Here is a 25,726-nt window from a genome sequence, read left to right as displayed (position 1 = left end):
GTCATAAAACTGTGGTTTCCTCCACAACTGGGATTTTAGAGCTAAATGTATTAGTTTCCACACAAAATATATGAAACCAAAAGGAAGTACTGCTGAATAATGTCAATTCATGGGATCCTATATATAGTGTATAAAGCATTTAAAGGAAAAAATGTACATGTACAGGAAATCTTTATGTTGTAACGCTTTCACAAATCTATTAAAATTTTACAAGTATAGCTTGTGCAATATGATAGCTTTAACTGCTTTGCTCCCCAAGTTTCCCCTGGTTTGAATGTTATTTATTTTCTACTTGGCTGCAAAAGTTGTGAGAACAAAACCAAAACGTTCCAAGATGAAGCGTATCTCTGCACATTAGTTACATGGTTAATACTTCAGGAGTGACAAAGATCCATACATCAGTGAACAATTTCACTGCATCATTATAGACATGTGACTTTTTACTATAACAAAGATTGTGATGATGTGCTGGCAAAGTCTACACAAACCTACCCACGCACCTACCTATATATTTATATACATAATATAAATAGAAAAGTAATTTAGCATGCTTTTCAGTTTTCATTAATAGAAAATTAAAAAACTGCATGTATGTATGTTGTTTTCACCTTGGGAAAATAAACACTTAATACTAACTGTGCACAGGACAAAATATTAATGGACAAAAAGTCTATAATAATGTAGACTAAATGTCACAGACCAGACAACATGGCATTTGCAAGGATATGAAACAGGCCCCATTACGTCCAATGTGAGTCCCAATACAATGTGCACAGCAAAGATGATTGTCATATGAATGATAATTCAATATTGATTTTTTTTCTGCGATGCAGAAATTCAAATAATCAACATTATGCAATTTCTTTACAAACAGACTTTACATTATCTGCATCTAATTTATACTGTGTACCTGATTTTTGTCATATTGATGGTTGTGCCTACCTGATTTTTGTCATATTTTTTAAAGCTATTTAGTAAAATTTGCATCAAGGGCACAACCTTTTTTATGAGCTCAGAATGTTCTGAAAGTGAGTTTGCCGACAATTTCATGGAATTTTCCATTAGAAATGACCCATATCCTTGGTATTCTGTTGCATCACAGATCATGTGACAGTTTATATATAGAGGTTATATCAACAAAGTCTTCATTCCTATCTTAAGATCAGTCTGAGGAATCATTTTTAGCTATGTTCAGATATTTCTTGAGAGGAATCATTTATTTACATTATTCATTGAAATTACAAAGTGCTCACTGATGTTTTGGACTTTGGGATTATTGAGAACTCGTTCAATGACATTTTATATTGCATCATTGTAGCACATCAAGACATTCAAGACTACTGGAATTCATTTGGAACATTCTGTACTTTTGGACTCATGATAGAACATTTAGGATTATTTGGGATTTAATTCACAATACTGTAACTTTTGAATTTTCACACTGTATTAGAGGGAAATAAACTGACTGTTGAATATAAATTGTTGGTTTCACTCCTTTCTTTTAGTTTAAAACCTAAAGTTGTAACACTTATATTATTAACTCCTCCCATTTTAATACATGGGTAAAGTTTGAACAACGGTACTTAAATATGCACCTATACAATATTAAGCAACCAGAAAGTCACATATTCCCATACTTCTGGCATGTCAATTCTCTGAAGTTCAGCATCAAAATCTACAATCTACAACCTTCAAAATCTATAAAGTTAAATAAATTTCTAGAGTTTAGGAGAAGAAATAACAATCCTACACCTGAAATTCTGTTTTCTGTTACTCCTTTCATTTAAAACTTTTATGAAATTTACAAACAAAAAGCCTCAAGAAAATCATAACATATCTCCATAACCACTGACCCGGTCAACACAAATTTTGGCCTTTCTTAGTTTGACAAAGTCGTTATGTATTAATTCTGAAGCATATCAATCTTAAGATTTTAGATTTCATTTGTCTGAAATGTTTTAAATAAAGCCAATTATAAAACCAACTTCTATGTACAATTTAGTTTTAATTAAGAACATATAATTATAATTTTCATGACTCAAATGGGGGTCCCCAAGTGGTCTAAAGCGCTAACCGTTACGGATCACTGCCAACTGATCTCTGTCAGCAAGGGTTCGAGTCTCGGATTCAGCCAATGTGGGTATGTGAGAAAGCTTGGCAGTAACTTGTCGTGGATCAGTGGTTCTTTCAGGGTTTTTTCCCAGGTTCATCCTCCACCATTAATACTGGCTGCCATGTATATCATGTTCTGAAAAATAGCATTAAACCCACAACAACAACACCACCAACATGACTCAAATGTGTATGAAAATATAAAGGAACAAAAACTTCTATGAAAAATGACAGTGGAAAGACTAAAACAATGTTGTACATCTACACCTTATTTATTCTGGCTACAACGCTTCAATAAAATCCTTGAAACTCTTTAGAAAAACTGATGACAAGCGTCTCTCTAAAATTCAACTTCGAAAATTACACCTTTTCTCAAACAATTTTCCAGGAAATCACCCAAAAATGAGATATTGTGAAAAAATGTGAAGCCTTCTTGTGCATCTTATTACAAATTTTTTAGCCAGCAACAGTTTCATAAAATCCTTCAAGCAGCATGAGAAAAGCGACGATAATCTTCTTCTCAAAGCTAGACTTCTCCAAGTACATGTATGTACCTTTTAGAAAATTTTTCCAAATAATTACCCAAAAGTGAGGTTTCTAAGAACGTAAACCCAACTGCACATCTACATTAACTATATATACTTCCCTCTCAATAAACTCAAAAGCAAACCATTAATATATAGCCACTACTGAATAGGGAAGGGCATCAGATACTGAGGTAGACTCAAATTTCGGTTAACAGTTGCAAGAAAGTAGAAGCAGTGACAGCAACTTTCATTAATACATGTATATGGAAATTTTAATCTCCACTATCCTACAAAATATTAATCTAATATTTATCCAAAATATTTTAATATTTTTTATATTAGACCTCAAGAAGTTAAAGTCAATAAATTGAGGAGAGACATTTAGTATAAATTATGCTGATACATCTTCTGTGCAGTAAAGGTTGAGTTGCTTCCGCTTAAAGGTCAGATCCTGTATATTAATTGTAATACAAGAGTAACAAATTAAAGCATCAATGCAATAATTATGCTTCTAACCCACCAAAGCCAACCCCATCAGTATGTTTACACAGGTTCAATCTATACGATAACAATTTTAAATGTCAACGATTGTCAATAATACATGCAACTTAGCAAAAGCATATATCATCTGTACAAAAATCAAAATCCTTCAGTACATGGCATGAAAATGAATAAGACGTGTGCGTTTTATTTGAATATGCAAGTTAATTTCAACTGTATCGATGCTATTTTTATGAACCATCTGGTGGACCACCCATGAATGTTACTGTGACGTCTGCACCTTTCATGTATTTCAGTTAATTTAGACAGTTAATCTATTAATTAGCTTGTTTCATTCTGTCAAAGGACAATTAAACTACCAACAAATGTCAAAATAAATTCTATTAGCTGTGGATTAATTAAAACACATATTTCACTTAACAAGACTTCAGTAATTGGTATCCAAAAGTAGGCATTTCCCAACATTTTCATTCAACCATGTCATTGGATATAGTTATGTATTGAGAGAATTTTGTTAAAGAATAACTTACAAAATATATGCTCTCTTCTTCAAATGTGCAAATTTATAATGTAGATTCCAAAATGTCCATGCACATTCCATCGTTCTCAATGATAAAAGATGCAATAAGTTAACCATGCATTTACCACTTTTAGGAGCCTATTTTTTTAAAACACTGAGTAATAAGCAGGTTTATGAGTTACCTGGCTGTGCTAAAATAAGCAGGTTTATAAATTATAAGGGTTTGCTAAAATAACCAGGTTTATAAATTATAAGGGTTTGCTAAAAATAAGCAGGTTTATGAGTTACCAGGGTTTGCTAAAATAAGCAGGTTTATGAGTTATCAGGGTGTGCTAAAAAAAGCAGATTGATAAATTATAAGGGTGTTCTAAAAAAAGCAGATTGATAAATTATAAGGGTTTGCTAAAATAAGCATGTTGATGAGTTATCAGGGCATGCTAAGAAAAGCAGATTTATGAGTTATCAGGGCTTGCTAAAAAAGCAGATTGATAAATTGTAAGGGTTTGCTAAAATAAGCAGATTTATGAGTTACCAGGGTGTGCTAAAATAAGCAGGTTTATATATTATAAAGGTTTTCTAAAATAAGCAGGTTTATGAGTTATCAGGGTGTGCTAAAAAAAAAGCAGGTTTATAAATTATAAGGGTTTGCTAAAATAAGCAGGTTTATGAGTTATCAGGGCATGCTAAAAAAAGTAAGGAGTTATCTACAAAGGTAAAGTTTCAATTAAAACCTTGAAGCAATAAGGACAATAAGCCAATGAAAAGTTGAATTCTCTAAATTCCCATAGTTTATGATAATTTTTCCAGAAATTAAAAAAAAAAAGGGTAATTGCCAACAAATTAAATTTTTTGTGCATCTACACCAATCTTATATCTAGCCCAATAGATTCAATAAATCCTCAAAAAGCTGTTTAAGAAAATCCATGACTAGCTATATTCTCAAAACAAACTTTTCCCAAATACTTTTTAAATATAAATTACACACCAAAACGGGCAAAAAGAAAAAAAGTAAAACCTTTAATATCAACCAAATATCTAGCCTGCAGTTTCATTAAAATCTTCTAAGAGGTGAGCTGTAGGTGAAAATGCAATTACGAACTAAATTCACCAAATGCCCCCTTTTTGGACAGTTTTTCATTAAGTAAAAATTTCCCCCAAATCGGTCAGATGAAAAAAGAATGAAAAAGAAAAATATCTGTAAATCTAGACCAAACACATATTTAGCATACAAAGTTTAAATACAATTCTCCAAGCAGTGTGAGATGCTTAGTGAATACATGCTATATCACATATGGACAGAACAATGCAATGGAGCAATGACAATCCCATCACTACTATTCACTAAGTATGGGAATCACAAAATTAGAATTACTTTTGTATGTGCAAAAACAATTTGAAACCTAAAAAAAGAATTAACTATCAAAACTTAAAATCTTTCAACCGGCAACATTATTGGAATCAGTCTTTTGATGTGCAATACAGAACAGGTGCAGCACAGGAAAGTTATCTCACAACCCTCCTTAAAATCTCTTATTCCCTATTCTATGATCTGTTGTTCATAACAGAGAAATGTTAATACTGGCATGTAAATAATGTTTTTAACAAAGCAAACATTACAAATCATTCACAAAAGTGAAAATCAATTATGCAGGCAAATGTTACAGTCCCTCTATGCATTAGGAAACTTAAAGTCCCTCTAACTTACTATGCATTGAGAACCCATACAGTTTCACTAATTTACTAAGCATTATGAACTTTACAGTCCCTCTAACTTACTATGCATTAAGAACCCATACAGTCTCACTAACTTACTATGCATTAAGTACCCATAGTCTCACTAACTTACTATGCCTTGAGAACCCATGCAGTCTCATCAAATTACTATGCATTGAGAACCCATGCAGTCTCACCAACTTACTATGCATTCAGAACCCATGCAATCTCATTAACTTACTATGCATTGAGAACCCATGCAGTCGCATTAACTTACTATGCATAGTTTCACTAACTTACTAGGCATTATGAACTTTACAGTCCCTGTAACTTACTATGCATTATGAACTTTACAGTCCCTCTAATTTACTATGCACAATGAATCTTACAGTCCTTCTAATTTACTACACAATATGAATCTTGCAGTCCCTCTAACTTACTATGAATTATGACCCTTGCAGTCCCTCTAACGTACTATGCATTATGAACCTTGCAGTCCCTCTAACTTTCTATGCATTATGAACCTTGCAGTCCCTCTAACCTACTATGCATTGTGAACCTTGTAGTCCCTCTAACTTCATATGCATTATGAACTTTACAGTCCCTCTAACCTACTATGCATAATGAATCTTAGAGTCCCTTTAACTTAGTATGCATTAAAAACTTTACAGTCCCTTTAACCTACTATGCAGTTCCCCAAACTTACAATGCATTATGAACTTCAAATCATTTGATTCAATGTACCACTGAGTATTATATGTCTCTCTCTCTCTCTCTCTCTCTCTCTCTCTCTCTCTCTCTCACACACACACACACACACTCACTTTAACACATTACAAACAATATTATTATAAGAGAGTGCTGTATGTCTCACCCACCAACCTGTATTGTGACAGATTACAAACAGTATGGTCAATATTGTGAATATTGTAAGAGTTCAATGCTAAATTTCAAACACAAAGCCTTTATCTCACACTATTTTTTAAATCTGCCCAAGATCACTCCATTTCATTCTGTGACAATGGTATGGTGCTTTACAGAAGGGAGAGTAAAAATATACCTAGGTGAATAAAATGAAATTTAGTTAGGAGTCCCTGATATTTAAGGTTGGAATTTTAGTCTAGCTCTAGTTAGATCAAATTTAGTTTGGTCAATTCAAAGATAATAAAGTTTCAGAAAAGCAACAATTTATACAAGTTTCACATCTGTCCAAAGGAAGAGCAGGAAACTAAAATCTAGAAAACCTCCAAAATAAAATAAAAGAATTGTGTTTGTAAAATCCACAGCCCAAACAAGTCTAAATAAAACATACTTTATTACAAACTGCTAAAAGAGAATGAAAACTGAATCAACATCTATATTTGCCTATAAATAAGCATGCCAAATTTTATTTTACTACCTTAAATAGTTTTTCCAAATTTCACTAACAATGATTTTGTCAAAAAGTCGCTAGTTTTGCTTTTAAAATTGTAATGGCCTGAAAATCTAATTAAAATATATACATGTGAATGCAAATATCTAGCAAACTACTTATTAATACTAATACTAATAATCCAAACAAATTGTATTTGCCTCTTTAAAGTGATTTATCCTTAATCATGCTTGCAAGGTTTTTGTCAAAAATGTCTAAATTCCCAAAAGATCTGTAACTAAATTGGAAAAAAAAGTTTTAATGACATCAGTCTAATCTGATTATCAACATATTAAAAGAAGTATGCATGCCAAATTTCTTCCTCCAGTAGTTTTGGCTTCAATGTTTCTCCAAACTTGTGTACAAAACTGAATAACAAGGGCACAGTCACCAGAATCTAATCAAGTCTTGGGATGCACCCAAAGTATTTAAATATAAATTTGGGCTTGGCTTGACTCAGTAGTTTTTGTTACATTTTGCTCATAATATATATATATATATATATATATATATATATATATATATATATATATATATATATATATATATATATATATATATACACACTAATGGATGGACAGAGAGACAAATGTGTGTGTGTGTGCATGATTTGAATTTTTAATGTAGCTTTAACAATTTTTTAGTCATATCACTAAGATGTCTGCAGTGTGACAGTTTATAGTGATGTCTAGCACTGGGGCATCATGCCGCAGACACGTACCATCATGTCTCATCCAGTCACATTAACCTGACACCAGGCCAACCAGCCCTAACACTAGCCTCATAATGCTGAGCGCCAAGCAAGGTAGCTGTTAGTACCATTTTTATGTCTTTGGTATGATTTGGCTGGGGATCATACCCATGACCTCTCGCATCCAAGGCGGATGCTCTAACCACTAAACCACCAGAGTAGTACGAGAGATAAATGACACACATAAATGGGCAGACAGCACAAAACTAATATATCCCCCCTCAGCCCCTACATTCAAATATGAAATAATACCATACTAGTTATATTTACTATTACCATCTTTCCTTACATGTCAGGTCCAGCTGCAAACTCAACAGGCCTAGATCTGCTGTCACATAATGCCCTGGTAGATCTGGGTCTATGCAGCTTATTATGATTAATCAGTAGAACAAACAATAAAGACCCCAATAAGATGCCCCATTATTTGAAGGCTGAACAGGGTCTATGTTGTTTGCAGTTGGACCACAACTTATAAGTGAGTATCTAGTAAAAATCTGTCTTCTTTTCAAGCAGGTGGCTGTTCATGGGAAAAAGAATTTAGCAAATAACATTCACCTTCATTAGCATCAAGATGTGACATCATAACAAGTGACCCTAGAGGCTCGAGATCACTCAAATGGCTGACATTTGTCTCAAATCATATGGATAAGCAGTTTGTCAAGAAATCTGATTAGAAGGATGCCTACTGTAAAAACTTCTATATATCTGTTAAGTGGTTATAAAAACAGTCATTTGAAGGTTCATCCATTTGTTTGTATGTACATCATTATTTGACAGTAGTATGCATGTAGTGGGTTATGCAGCACATCTGTAAAATAAAGGCAATATGACGCCAATTAAAAGATAACTTCTATAAATAAAAAGATAAATAAATAACTGCAAAGAAAAAAAACTAAGGAAGATAAATGGTTTCAAATAACTATAACTTTATCAGCATCTAGACCTTCATGTCAGGATTCTTTCTGTATAATTTGGTTTGATTTTGTTAAGGTGATTCTGATAAGCTATTAATGGTTTTTCTATTTTTAGTAAGTGACCATTTTGGATACAGGAAAAACATAATACATGTATTTGCAAAACCAAAACATTTTCATACCTGGAAGTGTTGTCAAATTTGGTAAATTTTGTTTAATGGTTTGCGAAGGTTTTTCTATTTTCAGTAACACTGGCCATATTAGATTGCACTTTAGTTTGTACAAATTGTTGTTGTTGTTGTTCTAGGGTTTAAAGCCATTTTTCAGCACAAGATAGGCCGACTCACGAGAAGCTACTGGCAGGCTTTCCCACATACCCACGTTAGCCGAGCCTTGGACTTTGTACAAATTGTAATGGCCTTCATATCTGAATGCTGTCAAATTGGGTCAAATTAAAATTTAAAAGTCAAATTGGGTCAAATTAAAATTTAAAAGTAATGTCAATTGTTTCTTTTTGCTGGATCAGCACAAACTGTATAAAACTGAAAGGATTTTAAAACAGAATGTTTCTGTTCAATTCATTTTGAGAAATAATTGGAAGAGTTCATAGAGCAATGGCTATCATATCTGAGTGTTGATCAACATCATTTTTGTATCAAATTAAAAAGTATTTAGAACAGTCGTCTTTCTGTCTATTTTGGTTTAATTCAGATGCAGTTATTGAGAAAGTCATTTTAATGGTTTTTTATTTATTTGGTAGTGTTCATATTTGATGGCGGAGCAGAATCATTTTTTTATCATTTTGAAGGCCTTCATATCAGGGTGCTTCCTGCCAAATTTCACAAATATGTAATCTGGACAAATGGATGCTAAATATTACTGAGTGGTTTTGGAGAAGTCAGAAATAGCAAATGTTGACAGATGACCCCATGGACAGATGATATAATGTATGCAGGACAGTAAGCACATACCAAGTGAGATAAAACATTTTCTATACACAGTGGTGTAACACACAGCACAGGGCAATGTTAATGAGAATGCAAAGTCTTTAATATTGTGTACTAAACTGAACCTCAAACTCATGTTCTTTGGATATGAAATGTATGAAACTTACTGAATAAGTAACACATTATGCCAATGTATGCTGAGGATATTATTCAATTAAATTTCGTATCAAACTAACATGTGCAGAATCGTTTGTGCATAACATAAATGCTAGGAAAATAAGGCGCTGGTTGAATATAAGAGGAGATTGTACATGGTAGGTATCCAGTATGTTTTCACTGTATACATCTGTAAGGGACAGGAGATTTTGGTTGAAAGTTATCTTTACCTTTAAAAATTCTTTAGAATTTATGTATTCCCAGTCTTCTGATCTGAAATATGCAAGTCATGTTGATCTAATTTTGAAACAAAATAAGGTCAGGGTCAGATTTCACCAACAGAACCTTAAGTCTGGACTTAAAACTAAGGACTTTGTTCATCATTCCAATCATATGATTTGTTGAAATCTAACTCTGACATAAAACTGACCAATCGGATGTCACAAATCAAGACCTAAATTTTAGATTTATGTTGACAAAATTGGGCCCTGATCACTAAAGAGAAAATTTATTCATAAACCTTGTGTGTTGTTGTTTTCAGCTATCGGAACCTGTTGAAAATGACTGAAAAACAGCAGCCCTATTCACATAGGCTTAAACACACATACATAAACACAAATGTAAAAGCATGTCCAACTGCAAACAATGTCGTAACACTGTATAATGTATATTCTGCTTGATGCACCTTGCCAGGTCATCAAATTTAAATATCATGAAATTTACAAGACAAATCTAAAATATTTGATGCTAATTAAAGTTTGATCACATGTACAAAGTCTGCCACATGCATAATACAAGTTCTTACATTTTTACTTAAAAAGTTTCATTTTCTGTCATTAGCATTTTAACACAGGATATTTTCATTGTCTATATTAACAAGAGGTATATTTCATTGTGTGGGACCAAAAACATGATATTTTAAGGAGTGGCAAACTTGATCCAGAATCAAAATTTAGATGGTTCAACTCACTGGCAAAACACACATCCCCACCAATGTTTAGTAAATTCATCTCACTTTCATAGGCTGATCATATAAATATAAGATTAATATAAATTTATTTGACTTTAGAAAGCAGCAGAATTTGTTTACCTCATCTGACACAGTAAACTACATTCTTGTTATTCTGAAACTATCTGACCCTATCCGAAAACAAAGTCTGATTCAGCAATCCATCACAGTGGGTTCTTCAACGTTATCATAGAAGTAAATGAAAATAACTTTCAAAGAGATGTGAACGGCATTTGGTCAAATTTCTTTATCAAAGATTAATTTCCATGTCTGAAATGAAAGGCCGTTTCTATTTATTTGTTCAAGCTCATAAAGTACTCACTTTTGTTGTTGCATGTACAACTTTTGTAGGCAAACACAATCAAGCATGATGGGAAATTTTTCACATGTGAATATATAGGAATGAAAAAAATATGATAATTATTTTGTCAGTGAGTCTTTATATTTAATATATAAGCATATCATAAATGCATCTATTACTACTTGTTCTCCATACAGATAGAAAAGAAAAAAAAAAAATTAAGAATTCTTATAATGGTAAATGGTATGCCTAATGAATGTGTATTGGTAAAATGATTAAAGCCTGTAAAAGATCCTCAGAATTGTCATAATGAGTTAAATGTTAAATCTTCTAGGAAATATCTGTGTGTTATTCATTCAAAGTGCACGATTTTGAACTATTAATATTACCCGTCTTTGTTAAATCTTTGGGGAAACGTCTGTGTGTGTATTATTCAAAGTGCACAATTTTGAACTATTAATATTAGGCACAAATTCAAACCATACCTAATTAAAAAAATTACCAAAATAATTCAAACCATACCTAATTAAAAAATTACCAAAATAATTCAAACCATACCTAATTAAACAAATTACCAAAATAATTCAAACCATACCTAATTAAACAAATTACCAAAATAATTCAAACCATATCTAATTAAACAAATTATCAAAATAATTCAAACCATACCTAATTAAACAAATTACCAAAATAATTCAAACCATACCTAATTAAACAAATTACCAAAATAATTCAAACCATACCTAATTAAACAAATTACCAAAATAATTCAAACCATACCTAATTAAAAAAATTACCAAAATAATTCAAACCATACCTAATTAAAACAATTACCAAAATAATTCAAACCATACCTAATTAAAAAAATTACCAAAATAATTATTCAGGAGCTCATCTAAAGATAATCTAACAATAGAGTTGGCAGACTATAATCTTGGAATTAAAAATATTATTTATGGCCTGTCATGGGGAACCAGTTAGACGATGCCAACAAATCTTATGTCTACATTGTTAGTTATATCCATGATTTTAAACAGATGGTGTATACTGATTTGCCAATGAGACCAAAACTCTACCAAATATCAGTTCAATTATCTCAATAATAAATTTTTTTAAACTTTTCAGGAAGTTCAGAAAAAGGAAGCATCATTGCACTACAAGGTTCACACAGTACACCACCCCATCATATACCTCTCTAATTAAGCCTTGTACATGATACCATAGAACCTACAATTGGCTACACAGAGTGTGTGCATGTGTGTGTGTTATTTGGATTTTTAACACAGCTTGAAATAATTTTCAGTCATATCACTATGATGTCTGCAGTGTGGCAGTTCATAGTGATGTCTAGCACTTGGGCATCATGCCGCACACATGTAGAATGGTGTCCTACCCAGTCACATTATCCTGACACCAGGCCAACCAGTCCTAACACTAACCTATGAACACTGAGCGCCATGTGAGGCAGATGCTATTACCATTTTTATAAGTCTTTGGTATGACTCAGCCGGCGTTCAAACCCATGACATCCCAGACAGCTAGAGAGATTCATGACAATATTTGTCCATAAAAAAAAAACATTTCAATGAATTTTCATTACATGCTGCATTACTGAATGGTAAGATAAACAAAGATGGCCAGTTACCATCTTAGTTCAAACATATGAAGGCTTCACTAATGTTATTTAGCAATATAAGATAATATCTATCAACTAAACATAGGCTAATCTATTACAAATCCTATTTTCAACCATACCTAGACTACTGTAATGTTGTCTGGGGAAACCCTTCTGACAAGAATATTTACAAATTATTCCGCTTTCAAATAATAGCTCACATACTCATCTTAGATAATGCTCAAAACATCTCAAATGCAATGAATATTAAAATGCTAAAAGTGAAAAAATATTTTTGAGAAAGGTTAGTCTTATGCCTAAAGTTTCAAACAATATGGCCCCATTATATCTCAATGAACTATTTCATGCTAGAAAACAAGGTAACACTTGTTAAGATCAATTTCAGCTAACCATCTTTCCATCCCAGAAGCAATAAAAGAACTCTAAAGAAAACTTTTCAATATTCAGAATCACCAATCCAGAACAGAATCCGAAATGAAATCAGAGAAAGTAAAAATAAAAAATGCATTTAATTCAGTGGATGAAAAGTGTAACCTGTTCAACATGACAGATACAATACAAATTTAAGTATAAATTCATTAATAACCTTCCACTCTGTTGTCTCACTATTGTATATACATAATGTACCTAGCATGTTCATTTCAATTTTCTGTTTATTGTGTCGTTACGACTCACAGGTCACAAACTTAAGTAACAGAAAAGAAGCAAACTTTGTAAAACTCAACAAACAATTTAAATATTAAGTGATAAATCAAAAATGTGAGAGGAACTTACAGGATAATGGAGGAAATCCAAATCAGACCTTGTAAAGGTCTTTAAAGTCCTAAACGAATAAAAAGTATCATATAATTTCAATACTGGAAATGTACCGGACCTCCAAAAACCATGACATAGTCAAGATGGCATTGTCCAGAATTCTTTTGAATAATTTATAAGTTCCAGATTAATATTATTAATATTATTGTCCAAATAATGAGCACTTTCTATCACCACTGACCAGTTCTAACAAATATTTTTCCTCTCTAAGTACAACATAAAATAATCTCCAGACATCTCAGGAACACAAAAAAGTGAATGACTCGAGAAATCGGAATGAAACTGAATGCTTAACTTTCTCCTTATGTACATTGTAAATTGCAACTGTATTTCACAATGGACCCCATATGACAACATACACTATTGATTTACAACATACTAAGTCACGACATACTATATTCACATGACCTCACACAACCAATGGGGAAGCCACAAAATTCTTCCCGAAAGTCCATATCCCATCAGTCACAGCGAAACTATGCCATAGGTGCCATTTTAAATCTTATTAGTATGAATATCATTAATAATTGTTAACATGTACGTAAACAACTATTTATTGATCCTTCATGATTTGTGTTTTCAGCAGAGCAAAATTATGCACACAACTGATATAACAAAAAATATTCTATACAGTTTATGACCAATGAAAAAAAAATTACGAAAATTAAATCAAATCAAATACCAGAAGTTACAGAAAACAGAGATATACATGATAATGAACATATATAAATACAGCTTATTATCTGTGTGTGTGTGTGTGTGTGGTGGGTGGGTTGGATAGGTGGACATGTACTCTGAATGTAAATATTCATATAATATGCCACAAGGAGGATTAGTTTCATGCAACTAATTGTGTCACTCTCTTTAAATAAAGTCATATTACTATTTCATTATTATTGTTGTTGTTGTTGTTGTTATTATTATTATTATTATTATTATTTTACTGGTGGGTGTAATTAAATATCAAATCAGCATCATTTTTTTTCTCCAAATTTTACTTTAAGTACTGATTCTAAATATGACCTGTCAGCTGTGAAAGAGACATTTAGGGCTCAGGGAAAATTTCCCAAGCACTTGTCCCCAAGATGAGTGAGTTGCAAGAATAACTCATCTTAGTCCTCATCCTAATCAACACAGAAAACTAAAGAACCAGATACTTGATGCCAGCTTGGTACTAAAATGGGTCAAAGCCATGAAAATATCATGTTCTAATGGCTCTTTAGATAAATATGATAACAGATTTGGTTGGTTTGCAGCTCAAATTGCAGCTGCACACATAGTCCTTGATTTCTTAGAAGGTTTTGTGTTTACAGTAAAACCTCTCAGTAACCTTGATGCCTTAAGTTTCATTTTCAACAAACTATCACAGATCTTTATGAGCTAGATATGACAGGAGGTAAGAAACTGATAATGTAACAAAGTTATGATTTTCGTCTAGTCAGACACCATTACATTTCCCCCTGATCACCAGTATTTCAAAGACTACAACAATGTCAATACAATATCAGGCCAAAGTAAAGACTCCAGCATTTATTTATATAAGTATGTAATTATTTTTCACAAGAAAAATGTCATTAACTTGCATTTGAAAGAATTTTTAACCATTCCAATTTCCACCAATTTTTGTATTGAATGATCCACACTGGTCAAACCTCCTTTCTAGACAGATACGTACAGGTGCCATGAAAAGGGAATATTCTGATTGGCCAAAAGAATTAGTATATTTCTAGGTCCTTACCACAACTAGATTTTGACTGATGTATAAACAGTGATGAAGGAGGTATTTTTTATTTGAACTTCCTGAAGCTAAGAAGGTAAACAAGTCACTTATGTACTTGATTTAATTTGAATATTTTTTATGATCATAAGCAGCAGTAAACTCCAAAGTCCAAATTTAGACGACACACTGTGTAGCATGTCAATGCTAAATAATGCCACGTGGTGATGGATAAAGAAGGTCTTCATTAATTGGAACTGAACAAATCACAGCAGAGTTGCTATAATTAAAAAGATTATCTTTTCCAACATGGATTGTCCATCCAGCCAACGGATGGGTATGGTCAATTATGTCTATTCCAGAATGAAATGTCTCTTTCAGGCAATGGCAGGGCACGGTCAATTTTGTCTTTTTCAGGCAATGGCAGGGCATGGTCAATTTTGTCTTTTCCAGCATGAATTGACCATCCAGATTTGGCTGGGTATGGTCAAATTATATCTATTCCAACACGAATCTTTCTTCCAGCCAATGACACAGTATGGTACAATTTGTTTATTCTAAAGGACATGCCAATTATTTTCCACTTTAATATCCAAGAAGTTAGAATAATTAACATGGGCTAGCAATACAATGAACATGAACCTATCTGAAAGACTGCTTTGTTCTCTAAAAATTTCTGACCAGTTTCTACTGATGCCAGTTAACTCATTAACTCCTGGAGGTTTGTGTCGTTTTTCCTGAAATGCAAGTAGGAAACACATTTTGTGGGCTATTTCTGAATACATCCTAATACATCAACTTCCAAGTGATTTTCCATTACCCTAATTCCTAACTGTGTTAGAAACATCGTTTTTCATTGGCTTTTCGCTCACGCATGAGCAGAAGGGTAAAAGCTGGGGGGGTTTTTTGTTTCGCTTAACAGACCCATCATTTTCGTATTGAGACCACTCTTTATTCCAAATGCCCATCTTATCTTACATTTTGCAGAGGTTCATCTGTCTGATACCAAAAAGTCTAAAATCCAGACACAAAATCAAATTCCGACCATGGGCAACTTTTGGGTGGAAAATAAATTGGGTAAAAAATTGTTTGGTTTTTTTCCTCTTTATTTTGTAGTGCAACTAGATATTCCAGATTATCTGGTATCATTGTAAAGCTACATCTGTCTACTTTTCTATAATACCACCCACTTAAGTGTATCATACATGACTTTGACGCTACAGAGCTCGACAGTAGGCTACTACCTCCTGCAATGTAAACGCTGCACCAGGGGTTAAGGAGTTAATAATGTAATGACACTCATGTACTTTACTGATCGAATTAAAATTGAAAGTCAAATAGGAAATATAAACTGACATTTTAGCAGTAGACTGTGTTCTCAAAAGGACCAAAAAAAAATTTTTTTAAGGTAGATCTAATGGACACGTAATTGTTCATATCCTGCCCCTCAATAAATTAAATTATAGGTCATCCAAGAAATTTACAGAACACATGAATGAAGAAAAAGAAATATAAAGTCTAGTAAAATTCAAGAAATTTCTTATATGTCACCTATAGTTAATGTAATTAATGATTAGTATTACTATTGGTAACATTTTTAAATTGGTACCTGTACCAAAAAATCCTTTCAAGTCATTAATGACATATGTATATACTGTTAAGTAAAGATGAAAAAAGAAAATCAATCCTGTGTAACATGATATCAATGATTTTACATCTCAAAGTTTTATGATGGAATACATATAAAAGATAGGATTTGTGTAACTTGGAAAGTCAAATACCTTCATAATTTCCTAAATTTACATTAATAATAATAATAATAATAATAATATCATATCAAGTGTATTTTAATATATCATTCTCAACATTGCACCTTATTTCATTGTGAAACATTGTATTTTTATTAGTATTTTTAATATTATTATTATTAACAACAGCAACAACAATTCCCTGCAAAGAAAGATGCCTGTTTGAAAACATTATATGCATTTGAAGTCCCCTTTTTAAGTTTAAAGTACCAATTTTGGAAGATAAATAGCATGCTCCTTTTTATTCTGGGGGAAACACTATATTCTGTTGACATTTGTAGAGGTTAATTTGTTTCTAAATGTAGTGTGAAGGTCAGTCTATGCCGAGAAACCCTTCTCGTAACCTGCAGTTTGGTGAAGCGTGTGTGTGTGGCTAGCTTTTTAAGCTTTAACACAACCACAAACTCTGAAATGTGGATTACAATTCTTCTTGTTTTTTGTAGGTCCATCAGAGACAACATCAATCCTCAGAAACTTCAATTGTTTCCATTCAATTAGAGATTCTACTTCAAATGCAAAAGGGGACCCGAGTGGCCAAGTGGTCTAAAGCGCTCCCCGTTACGGATCACTGCCATCTCATCTCTGTCTGCCTGGATTCAAGTCTAGGATTCGGCCAATGTGGGTATGTGAGAAAGCTTGCCAATAGCTTCTTGTGGGTCGGTGGTTCTTCCCGGGGTTTTCCTGGGTTCTTCCTCCACCATTAATACTGGCCTCCATGCATAGACTATCGTGTGCTGAAAAATGGCGTTAAACCCCACAACAACAACAATAATCAAAGGCAAAAGATATGACACTTACAGTAAGCCTACATCATTAAAAATTATCAGTCAAGTAAAGGTACCGATGTAAAGAAAATCCTAAAATTTCTATGATTATAATTACATCTAAATAAAGCTACAAGTCGTAAAAAAAATTTGGGACACTGAGCCACAACTTGAATTTTCTGCTTAAAATAAAACAACCTTCAAACACTTTGAGCAATAGCAATAGCGATAAATGTCTGGGCCTGAATCTCAGACTGAATTTCCACTATCATCAGCCAATCAGAAATGCCCTTTTAAAAATGCAACATCATTTGTGATAAATCGAAACAAAATCTCAAATTTAAACTCAAGTTCAAGTGTTAATAATGTCCAGGCCAGAAGCCACAGTCACAAAACTGTCCAAGTACAAATTTTAGCATTCAAATTTCAAACTTACTAACCTTCTATAACTTCACTCTGACAGAGCTCGGAATCACACACATTTTTATTATTTAATTATTTGTACAAGAATATCAATGAGATTTATCGACCCTATATCTGATTCTTAATTTATGGAGATTGATTCTTGTGCTCAAAAGATTTTTGTAACAATGGGACCAGGGTCCAAGTTTCACTAAATTTCTTAAAGTTTTCACATCAAACAATGATTTTATATTAGCTTGCTTACGACACTTCAAGCAATATTGTGCTTTTTATGGGCAGTAGCCATAACTAAAAGGATGCAAAATCAGCATTCAGTTTAAAAACTTGGAGACATATTTATTCTGGAAAATAAGCTGAGTTCTCAAATTTCTGGAAATCATGAGGAAAAGAAGTTCTTTAAAATAAAGCAAGGTTATTATCCGGAGAATCTGATACAGTATGATTCCATTTTAGTCCAATATGACTGCTGAATGTTATTTGAAAACTTGTTACCAACTAAGCAATAGGTAACATATTCCAAAAATCTAAATTGCAGGAAGAGACTTTCTGAATGTTTAGTGACACAAGGAACAGGTCTAATTTGTTCATTGCTAGAGGTAGTTTTTTTTTAATGATCATCATCTCCAATACTGGTGCATTTCAACATTTCCATTCTATGCAAAATTTTGTTTCCTTCAATTACATGAAGCCAACATGCAAATCTTTTCCAACAGCTGTCAATCCAGCAACATTATCAAATGCAGGGCTTCTGCAAGGATGATTTTCCAAAAGGAAAAGTGTGGCCCACTGTATAATTTTCAAAAAGTTGGAGAGAGAAAGCAGAGAGTGTTATGTGTATTTAATTTATATGGTGTACTTAACTAATGCCCATGATTGTGAGTTGTAAACATAATGTTTACCTCCACCACACAAACACATTGATGAAATTTTTTATCATTCTCACTAATAATGCTCACTAATAATGCAGTTAAATACATAATGCAGTTGGAAGATATGGATCCCAAATATCACATCATAATGATGCAGAGCTATACTAATCTATGTCCAGGTGATTTTGTAAACTGTATCATTTTTCTCATTTTAACATCTTTAAAGAACTAAATTTATTTAATCCTTTCAGGGGTTGTTATGCATAGTTCTGTTGTACAAGACAATGAAAACTTACTGCATGAACATGCGAGTAGAAAGACACCGTCATGTCCAGTGAGGATCTGCGCCTGGCCAGTGCTGCAAGAAAGCTGGACATGCGCTCTTCTAACTCCTGGGCCTCACGGTAGATCTCTTTTGGATCACACTCCCCAGTCTGTGCTAGCTCCTCTGCAGCCTGAAGCAGTTTCTCTGCATTTGTTATAGTATTCTGAAAGGGAAAGAACATTCAGTTTAAATAAAGACCACAAAATTGACAAAAATATGCAAAACAGGCAAAAAACACACAAGATGAGCACAAAAAAATGCATGGATCCTGTCTTTCCAACAGTATACTCTACCTGTCATCTCAAGTGGCTCAGTGGTTAACATGCCAGACTCATAAATAAAGGGTATGGGTTCAAATCCTACCATCTGACCATTTGTCCATCGTGATGTGTCTTTGAGCATGGTACTTTACACAAATTGTCTCGGCACTCAAAACCAACTTTCATTGCTGCGGATTCGGCCAATGTGGGTATGTGAGAAAGCTTGCCAGTAGCTTCTCGTCGGTTGGTGGTTCTTTCTGGGGTTTTCCCTGGTTCTTCCTCCACCATTAATACTGGACGCCGTGTATAGCCTATTGTGTGCTGAAAAATGGCATTAAACCCCACAACAACAACAACTTTCATTGCTGTGCCAAAAAGCAACAAACCAAATGTAAATGCATTCAGAAAGATTAAATCTGTCCAGATCTTATAACTTTTTAACTATTCTTCTGTCTGAGAATGTGAGTACCATAATCACAAGAAATTATACACATGTCTAACCAACAACCTTCTACCTGACTACTTGACAAAACAGTACAAATTAAGATGCAATCATGACACTGTAAGACTACGTTTTTGCCTTCTTTACTAATTTAAGACTGCATCCTGAAACACAAGACAAGTTTGTCCTAAAAGAAACAGCAACAGCAATGTGAAACAACTAACATCTAGTACATAGGTTTTAATGAATTGGAAAGAATTCCCCAATTTCTCTACTATAATACAATGATTTTTGTTGTTGGTTTTAACAATTATTAACACATAATTGGTTATATCATACAAAGGAAATGGCAGCTAAGTGCATTTCTCATGGATATGTCAAGGCAACCAACCTAGGATGGCCTGGGCAGGTATCAAACCCACAACCCCTGAATTACAAGTATGATGCTCTACCACAGTTTCCAATAAAAAAGATATGCATAAAGAAACCATCTTTGGACAAGGATACATATCAAAATATAATTTCAAAATGTATGCAATGCGAGCTTCACAAATGTTTATTTTTATCAACCCTGCTTCCTGAAGTCCTATAGGGAACACCATTTTAACACAATGCTTTTGTAATAATAAAACCTTTTCATAAACCAGACTGCTTACAGATCTATAGTTCTTTTGTAAAAGCATCAAATCAAAGCTAAATAATTAACCAAACATACAAATTTAAATGGTCAAAAATGAAGTAATGTCCTTACCAGTCACAGGAAATCTGGAAGCATAATATCAATTATTCCTACCATTATGAAAATGAACCCATAGCTCTACTGGGCTTTTATTACTGTGTGAAAATTACAACATACATCATATCTATCCAAAAGTATGTTCAGATCCATGTGAAAACAACTGAGACCCAGACAATCTATCCCACAGTTCCCAGCTGATCTGTGTCGCAAAGAAGCATTCTATGGATAGTATCATACAAGAGTATAACATTATTTTCCTGTGCATTTATGTATCATTAAGAATGGATTTATGTGTTTTTCTTTTTAGAACAAGCATATATGGGGTCATACACAACTGCAAAGTTTTTGCTGAAGCAAGATAAACTACCACTGTCACTCCCAGTAAACATGTGTCAGTACTGGATGACTGAGGTTTCTTGAGCTAAATTAATTCAAATCTTGTATCAGATTTTGAGGAGAAGAAGTGGTGATATAAATAAAAACATTTGTGCCCTTGAGTTTACTACTGTTTGCTGATGCTTTGAGTTTAAATATACTTAATGTAGGTGATATTTTCCATGCATGTGAAAAGATCTCCACAATAGATCAGGTTTCAAAACATAACATACTGTTGTTTGTTCTTTCCTCCTGCAAAGACTGCAATATTCACACAGACTTGGTCTTATTCATTGTGTTCATTATATCCTGATAAAATAGGATAATATCAGCACAGAAAATGCTCCTAAATAAGGCAAAATGTGGCACACAGCTGCTTTGTCCTAGCTTTCTGACAATCTGTGTGCCAGTTTTGCACTTAATTTTCTTTTCTTCCATGCACCACTGTATGCCACTTTTATCTTTAGATGAACAACTTACAACAGTGTTTTATTTTGAACAGACAAAAAAAATCATATTTTTCTTATCCATATACCGATGGTTACATTATGAAGACTCCAGCTTTTAAAGCATTAAGTGCAGTTAAATATGACTTAATGGACACCTTCGTAAGACACCTGGTCTGAATTTCACCAGCAGAACTTAAGTCCAGATTTGAATCCAGCAATTTAAATAGGTAGCTCAAATTTTATTCAGATTTAAATTTAAGCTAATCAAACTGCAGGATTTGATACTTAAATTATGAATCATCTTTAAGTTTACTTACATATTTAATTCAATATCAACATCCGTCTACAATGAAAATACTGGTTCCTCAAGTGTCCAATGAAACGCATAAGAAGAGGTCCAAGTGGGCATGATATCACTCACTTAGAGCCAGATGCAAGAACACATGGCCTGAACAGCTGAGTCAGTAAGATGCTTTCTGTGGAAATTCTGTCCAATGTCATTTGCACACATTATGAAAACAAAATTCAAGGTTCATTTCTTTTCTTTTGCATCTTCATATATACCTGATAGCACATCAGCATCATTTGTCCAATACTGACAGGTCGTTATGCAAGGATGCTTTCTGTAATAGTTGGATGAATTCTGTTAAGAAGCTGTTTTTGTACTTAAAGTCATTGAAATGTTTTTCTATTTTAGTAATGCATTTATAGTGGTGGCAGATGGGGAACACTTATACAATGCTCTATATTACAAGATGTTTTCTGTCAATTCTGGTGAAATTCTGTCCAGCAGTTTTTGAGATAAAATTTTTTAAATTTAAAAACAAGTGTGAGTCCTGCATGGAAGGATTTTTTCCCCTGAGATTAGGTGTGTCTCACAACACTCCCATCACTCACTGAAATCTCTCACGTAAGCAAAATTATTAACTAAGCAAAAACTTTCTTTCCTTAACCATTTTGCTCCAGTGTAGTGTATTTACAGTAATACTGCCTGAACTGGTATGTAGTTGCTAATTTCACCCACTTATGATGTCAGCATGGTCAGCTGGCTTCAATGAAGTCTGCAGAGGTGGATCGTACTATGCCTGGGCAGAGGTAACTCAGGTTTAAAGATGTTAATTGATTATGGCTGGACAAATCAAAAACTCAAGAGGCATAAAACTGGGTCAGTTTGACATATTCAGTAATTAAATGTGGTTGAGCTGTCTCAGTGTGCCAATGCCAAAACACCAAACTCCAAGCATCTAAAATATCAAACAAAATTCAACGATGGATGGAAACGGGAAATTCAGTAGTTGCAGTCAAGCTAAATGGGCATGAACATGCACTCTGCTCTTCCTGTAAAGCTGATTTTAAGGTCTGTTATGGTGGTAAGAATAACATCATGCATCATGCAGAAATAACAACTAATAAAACCATACTAACCATGACAACATGCATGCTGTCACATAAATACATGTTCCTCTAATCTGCATCCAATGTAGATAGATATATGTGCCAAATCACTACTCACTAGCTTTATAATGGACATAGAGTTTCTGTTTCTGGCAGCAGATACTTTTTCAGACACAATCCCTTACACATAAGTCACATATATTCTTGGGCAAACAGACGAAAATTATTCGCATAGCAACTAATGTGCTGTTCATAAGAAATAATAATAATAATAATAATTTATTCTATAGACTCACAGTCATGAGTGGCCATCTGTAGAATGGAACAAGTAACCATTATTTTTAGGCATGAACGACCCCATGGGAAATATTTACATACTCACCACTGAACATGATTTCATCATTTGTAAACATCAATGTAAACCAGACTTGTCACTAACTACCATGCCAGCTGGGATGAGTGAGTCTTTTTCTTCTTGTATAATGGGTAGTACATTACAGAAAAGTTGACAGATGTAGTTCCACAAAGATACCAAATAATCTGGACATTCTACTCATATCACAAAATACAGAGAAAAGCATTTTTTAAGAGCCAATTTGTTTACACCAAAAATTTGCCCAGCATCAGAATTGGATTTTGTGCCTGAATTTGATACTTTTTGGCCTCAGTTCCAAGGCAGACCAGTCTGAACAGCACACAGACTGGCAAACCTTTGCAAAATGTAGGCTATGTTGGGGATTTCAAGTAAAAAGTGGCCATGACACAACAATGATCAAAAAAGCACAACAAACAAAAAGAACTTACCCTTCTGCACATATGCAAGCAAAATAACCAATGAAAAATGATGTTTCTAACACAACTAGGCACCAGGCCAAGCAGAAATGACTTGGACGCAGATTTTGGGGATGTATTCAGAAGCAGCCCCCAAAATGTGTTTCCTAATCATATTTAAAGGCAAAAATGAAAAAAAAATCTACAGGGTTTAATGAGATTAAAAATAAAATCTCCATCGTTTAATGAGTTAAAACATTAGACCCAGACAATACTAATCTTCTAGACCAATAAAGCACCAATCTTGGGCAGCTCTGACAGGCAGGCAGCAGTCTGAATCCACCCATAGGCAGGGGATAGCTTAAAGTTCTTGGTGGACTCAGCAGAGATGCAATGAAATTGGCATAATCCAACACTGACACTAAGAGGGATATTTTCCACAATATGGAAACATCAGGCTGACTTTAGAGGACACTTGGCTCCAATAACAGTATATCATTCCCCCCCTCTCCCCAAGTGTTTAGATCAACAATCATGAGGACTGCCACAAACATAATCCAGCAATGATCTAAAAACTGCTGTAAATGCTTGTGGTACATATAAGGAGAGCATGAATGACAAGTACTATGAATGAACTGATCTGATAAGATTATGTGGTTATTTTAATATTTTTCAAAAATGTAATTTTTGTCCATTTGCACGATGAATATCAGGTCGATGAAAATCCTCCCTCTTTCAAGAGAAAATCCTCCTAACCAAATTTCTTAAATCTCCTGATTATTATTCTTATTATTCTTCTTCTTATTCTTATCATTAGTCCCGTCCTGATGTGTTTTCTGTCACATGTATGTTTAAAGTTTTTTTTTAATAACAGCAGTCTTACTGCAAATCAGCATCAACTCTATAAATCTGAAAGCATTCTATGCGAGAATACTTTAAATCAAATTTTGTCAAAATTGAGTTGCCCGAGTAAAAGACAATACCGTTTTTCTAGAAAATGGTTAAAGGTTCTTCCACATGTACTGTAGGCAACTTGGGTCATATCTGAGGGTGTATCAGCACCATTTCTACTAATATTACAGCCCTGTATTCCAAAATTTTTTCTGTCAATTTTTTAAAATTAAATTCTTTTGATCAGCATTTTTTTTAATGGCAGCCATATCTGGTGCCAGATCATCATTGTTTCTATAAAACCTGAACGTCTTTCATCATTGGATACTTTCTATCAAAGTTGATAAAATTATGTTGAGCATTCTTTTTTAAGATGCAGTTTAATAATTTTCACATTTAGTAATAAGGTCATATTTAATGGCTGAGTGGCACTATTTGCACAAACTTTGAAGTCTTTATTGGCAGAATGCTTTCTACCAGATTTTCACTGAAACTGGTTTTCTCATAGTTTGGAAGATCAAAATAGCAAATATTGATGGATGGCACACAGCAGTCTCAGAAAGATATCAGAGCTTGGTTCTGTAGCCAGGTGAACCAAAAATTTGACTGCTACCTCTGATTAATAAGCAATTAACTTGAAGAATCTGGATGCAAAAAGTGTCTTATTAGGGTAGAAGTAAATAAATATACAACAAGCACATTCTAAAAGACCAACAAAAACAACAGTATTCTGGTAAAAGTATCAGTATACTGATAAGGGTTGAAGTATACTGACAAGGGAAGAAGGATACAGAAAAGTGCATTATTGACAAGTATAATAACAAGGGAAGAAGTATACTGACAAGGGAAGAAATATACTGGCAAGGGTAGAAGTATACTGACAAGGGGTAGAAATATACTGACAAGGGGTAGAAATATACTGACATTGACAAGTATACTGACAAGGGAAGAAATATATTGACAAGAGTAGAATTATACTGCCTAGGGTAGAAGTATGGTGACAAGGGAAGAAGTAAACTGACTAGAGTAGAAATATATGATGAGGGTATAAGTATAATGACAACTGTAGAAGAATGCTGACAGGTTCTACAATAGTATCAACAGCAGAACTGCCAAGAGCAACAGTATACTGGCGAGGGTAGAAATATCCTCATAAATATACAACCATTCTCCAGGTTCAACAA

At 33.5% G+C, this 25,726-nt stretch overlaps 1 protein-coding gene across 2 annotated transcripts in view; it reads right to left on the bottom strand.

The window, feature by feature from the left end:
* The window catches only part of LOC149790418 (kalirin-like), a 536,347-nt gene that overhangs the window by 407,577 nt on the left and 103,044 nt on the right, over positions 1 to 25,726 (bottom strand). For both annotated transcript variants that reach the window (XM_089972467.1, XM_089972468.1), the window contains exon 15: positions 19,192 to 19,383. In XM_089972467.1, coding sequence (XP_089828593.1) covers positions 19,192 to 19,383 — 192 coding nt within the window. The remainder of the gene's footprint in view (positions 1 to 19,191; positions 19,384 to 25,726) is intronic.

Source organism: Sinohyriopsis cumingii, chromosome 10 (genome assembly GCF_028554795.1).
Source record: "Sinohyriopsis cumingii isolate HCF-2022 chromosome 10, ASM2855479v2, whole genome shotgun sequence".
Classification (NCBI taxonomy): domain Eukaryota; kingdom Metazoa; phylum Mollusca; class Bivalvia; order Unionida; family Unionidae; genus Sinohyriopsis; species Sinohyriopsis cumingii.
The sequence above is the reverse complement of the archived record's forward strand: the minus strand, read 5'-3'. Positions and strand labels throughout refer to the sequence as shown.